General features: G+C 39.9%; 1 protein-coding gene across 1 annotated transcript; it reads right to left on the bottom strand.

Moving 5' to 3' along the window:
- Window positions 1-1,613: 1,613 nt before the first annotated feature.
- On the bottom strand, window positions 1,614-2,582 carry LOC308352008 (olfactory receptor 7A17-like; the record flags this gene model as incomplete). Its single annotated transcript, XM_080818015.1, has 1 exon — window positions 1,614-2,582. One exon carries the CDS (start codon window positions 2,580-2,582, stop codon window positions 1,614-1,616), a length of 969 nt encoding a protein of 322 aa, XP_080674141.1.
- Window positions 2,583-5,055: the final 2,473 nt, after the last annotated feature.

Raw genomic sequence — 5,055 nt, 5'->3', positions numbered from 1 at the left:
ATGCCTTTAGATGCCAAGTGTAGTTTTATCTATATGAATAAGAGAACTCATGATTATTCCTTTGGGAAGACATAGGGAAATTTTACTTGGCATGATATATGTCATTTGAAAAGAAATCATTTTTGAGGTATCAAAGTGGTCCTGTAAATGATACAGAACTTTTTAAATATTTCTGAATCAGGGTTGGGAAGAACTAAAGGAATGTGTGAAAATGGACAAAGGGAAAAACTGTATGCATATTGGACAATGCAGAAAGATTAGTAAACAGAGTTTTCTGAAATTGTATAGAGAAGCTGATTTTTTTCAATTTTATTTTATTTAAATTCAATTTAGTTAACATATAATGTATTATTGGTTTCAGAGGTAGAGGTCAGTGATTCATCAGTTGCATATAACACCCAGTGCTCATTATATCACATACCCTCCTTAATGCCCATCATCCTGTTACCCCATCCCCCCCCCCACCTCCGGCCCAGCAACTGTCAGTGTTTCCTATATTTAAGAGTCTCTCATGTATTGTCTCCCTCTCTGATTTCATCTTATTTTATTTTCTCTCCCTTCCTCTATGATCCTGTTTTGTTTCTTAAATTCTACATTCGAGTGAAATCATATGATAATGGTCTTTAGTGAAGTTGAATTGCAAGAAATGGAAATTTCTGGAAATACATAGAAATTTATTCTATTTCATAGTGATCAAAAAATCATGTTTTACATGAAAGATTTCTAGCAGCTGTGTTTTGGTTTTGAACAGGAAAGGAGGGCACCTGGGTAGCTCAGTTGATTAAGCATTTGTCTTCGGCTCAGGTCATGCTCCTAGGGTCCTGGGGTTGAGCTTGCATCAGGCTCTTTGCTCAGCAGAGAGTCTGTTTCTCTCTCTCCCTCTACCCCTGTCCCCCTACTCTTGTGCTCTCTCTCTCTTTCAAATAAATGAATAAAATCTTTAAAAAAAGAAAAGGGAATAAAACTTTATTGTTATTATGAAAACCTAACAGAGACAGGAGAGGAAAGGAATCTACACCTAGATGAAGGTAATAGTAGGCAATAAATGAGAAAAAGGCAAAGTTACATTAAACCCAGTATTTATAAGTACAACCTCATCAGCTGGTCAAGGCCCTGGAAATAGCCAAGTTGGATTCCTGACTGAGAGGCTTGGACAGAGCCCAGGTGAGACTTTCAACTGAACATCCTCATAAAGGCCACATTCATAGGGCAAATAATAGGGTTTGAAATTAAACATCTGCATTGTCCAAATGCTGTTTGGAAAAAGCTGCATTTCCATGTTACCATGTTTCCGTATTTTCAAAGAGCCTGGGTTATGTATGTCTGCCTTCCACCTTGGATTGCATTTTAGGGGGTCAGCACAGTCTTGAGGAGGAGGGGACAAGAGACAAGATTTTTAGCTCTTGGTGTCCAAACCAGAAGGTTCAGTTCTGACCTGGAAGCCAGATAGTATACTTTAAACAACTGGGCTCCCAAGGTTATTCCCAGAGCACGAATCTCACAAACAACATTCCTTAGCCTGCCTATGTACATGCAGGTCCAGGTGATCTGTTATGTGGGACAAGACACAAACACATTTATTCATACAGAACACATAGCTTTGAGCCCTGCAATCAAGGGAACTTCTTTACCACTAGGACAATTGTGCCTTTTATAGTTCCTTGCTTAAAGAATCTTATCAGAGCCCCTTTTATGTCCTTGTTCCTCAGGCTGTAGATGAAGGGGTTCAGCATGGGTGTGACTACGGTGTACATTACCGAGGCTACTGCACTTGAGTGGGAGCTCTGGGTTGGTGCAGAGCTAAGGTACACTCCCAGGACTGTGCAATAAAATAAGGAGACAACTGAGAGGTGAGATGCACAGGTGGAAAATACTTTATATTTTCCCCGAGCTGATGAGATTCTATATATGGAGGAAATAATCTTAGAGTAGGAGTAAAGGATCCCAGCAAGGGGACCACCAGCCAGCAGCACAGTTGAAACATATAGCACTGTGTCATTAATAAAGGTATCAGAACAGGCAAGTTGGATCATCTGATGGAGTTCACAAAAAAAGTGGGGGATTTCCACTTCTGAACAGAAGGACAGCCACAACACCATTAAGCTTTGTAACAAGGAATTCATGACACTCATGATCCACGACATCAGAACCAGCAGTCCACAGAGGTGGGGGTTCATGATGACTGTGTAGTGCAGGGGGTGACAGATGGCCACAAACCTGTCATAGGCCATCACAGCCAGGAGAAAGTCATCACAACCTGCAAAGAGTGTGGAAAAACAGATCTGGCTGATGCATTCTGTATAGGTTATAACTTTGCTCTGTGTCTGTATATTCACCAGCATCTTTGGGATGATGGTAGAGATGACACAGATGTCTAGAAAGGACAGGTTGACCAGGAAGAAGTACATGGGGGTGTGAAGGTGGGAGTCAGAGCTGACAGCCAGGATGATGAGCAGGTTTCCAAATACAGTGATCACGTACATGGAGAGGAAAAGCCCAAATATGGGGGGCTGCAGTTCTGGATCATTTGATAATCCCAGAAGAAGAAATCCTGAAATTTGGGTACCATTGCCTGGTCCCATGTGATTGTTGTGATGATTAGAAATTAGGAAAAAATGATTAATTTTAATACAAGTGGGTATTCATAACATGGCAGAAATGCTATAATTATAATGACTTGTGGGGGAACAAAGCAGACATAAAAGAAAGTGGATGGGGTGTTATCTTTCCTGGGAGCTCTGAAATACCTAAAAGAAGGTGATATTTGAAGAGGGACTTCAGGCAAGACTGCACAGGAGACATGAGGTTATCTGGTGACATGTGTGTCCTGCAGGAGAAAGAGACAGTGCAAAGGCCCTGAGGAAGACACCAGATATCCAGGACTTACAATGGAACCAGTGTGGTCAGGAGAACAGCAAGGAGTGTGGTGAGAGGTGGTTTCAGGGAAGGTTGAGGAATGACGTAGCCTCCCCAGTGCAGGTGAGACTTCAAGACACAGGGAGTTCTTCATCCATATGGTTGTTCCTTGCACTTCATTAATTTGTTTCCAAGGAATCCTGTCAATAGAAATTTCCTTATTTCCAAGTATTAACATCCTGGAGTCTGTATTTTAAGAGTCCCATATTGGCACACAACAGACTCCTGGCCATGTGACTACCAGGTTCTTCTCACCCTCAAGCTGCAATATTTAGAAAAGAAATAATACTAGTTAAGCTCTCAACATCATATTATCATTACCCTAACAAATATAGAAAAGTACACAAATCCCCATTGATAAGACTTCCATGAACATATAACTCCGTGCTCCATTTTAATATGGCCATTTTGTCTTATATTTATAGACGTATAAAAAACTCAAAAGTAAGAGAAAAGGAAGAGGGGGGAGAAAGTTCTTTTAAGTCCATTGGTCCCTGAGAGTTTGTGATGACAAGAAATCTTCCGTGGTTCTGGCTGCAGTCCAACCCTATTTGAGAAGACAATCAATTCATTTTAAAATGTTAATTTTCTCGGGACGCCTGGGTGGCTCAGTGGGTTAAAACTGCCTTTGACTCGGGTCATGATCCCAGGGTCCTGGGATTGAGCCCCACATCGGGCTCTCTGCTCTACAGGGAGCCTGCTTTCTCCTCTCTCTCTGCCTGCCTCTCTGCCTGCTTGTGATCTCTGTCTGTCAAATAAATAAAATATTTTAAAAAATGTTAATTTTCTCCCTGGAATGGTGGGAATAGTGGTATCCATCCTCCTAAGGTGGTTGACAGATTGAGTCCATATATGTAAAAATTTGAAGATACTTCCTTCCTGTTAGTATACAAATGGCTATTCTCTTTGTTCATTCATGTTTGTATGTGTGTGTACATGCATGTGGATTTGTGTGTTTGCATGTGCACACATGTTTGATCATAATGTAAAAGGCATGTTTATTGTGGACAGAAAAAAAATTGGAATCCACAGCAGTAAAGGAAGAAAATGGTTTAATATAAGGGCAGTGGCTGCTAATGTGGGAAAAACAGTATGAATAAGGAGTTTATCAAAATATCAGATTGAAGAGGAAAAAGCAGTCCATCTTGGTGCTGATGTGATATCAGACTTCAGGGAGACCCTGCTTACTGATCCACTGGCTTCATCATTACGTCCAACTCAGGCCCTTGATCTACTTGCCATTCCTGTCATTATGCACACTATGCTGTATTTGTTTGACCACACTTATTTTTATGTGGCTTGACAGCGGGTGAAGCTGGCTCTTCCCTTTCCTTTCCTTGGTGGTATTCACTCCTTTGTTACCTTGATCTCTGTTTGACACAAAATCCAATGGGGACATGACTGTCCTGGTTTTCTGTTCCTTGTCTGCCATGTGGAAAACTTCCCAGACCATACTCAGTAACATTTTGCATGTCCCATGACAATCTATCCCTTTTCTGTATATGATTTATTCTTGAAAACCCTATGTCATATGAGCACTTAGTTCCCTGTTTTCTATTATTATATTATAATACATATATAATATATTATATATTATATAATAAGGAGCAGGGGCTTCCCTGCTTTGTTTGACTCTTTGTGTTCACAAAGGTGCACATTTGTATAGAAACAAATTTTTAAGAAAATGAAAATTCATTAAATAGAAGGAATGGTAGGGAAAATAAACTAATTTAGATACAGTGGATTCAAATAACTGTCTTCAACAAAATTGAACAATAATCTAATACTAACATCAAAGAGAAAGGATATATAATAGCAAAAATCACATCAACATAGGTCTCTAATTCAGGATGAAATGGCTAAAAGTGTGGAAATAAAAGAATAGAGTATTATGAATCCATCAGAAAGGATGAATACCCAACTTTTGTATCAACATGGACGGAACTAGAAGAGATTATGCTGAGCAAAATAAGTCAAGCAGAGAGAGTCAAGTATCATATGGTTTCACTTATTTGTAGAGCATAACAAATAACATGGAGGATATAGGGAGATGGAGAGGAGATGGGAGTTGAGGGAAATTGGAAGGGGAGGTGAACCATGAGAGACTATGGACCCTGAAAAACAATCTGAGGGTTTTGA

This window comes from Martes martes, assembly GCF_963455335.1.
Source record: "Martes martes genome assembly, chromosome: 1".
Classification (NCBI taxonomy): Eukaryota; Metazoa; Chordata; class Mammalia; order Carnivora; family Mustelidae; genus Martes; species Martes martes.
Note: the sequence above shows the minus strand (reverse complement) of the source record. Positions and strands in the feature narration are given on the sequence as shown.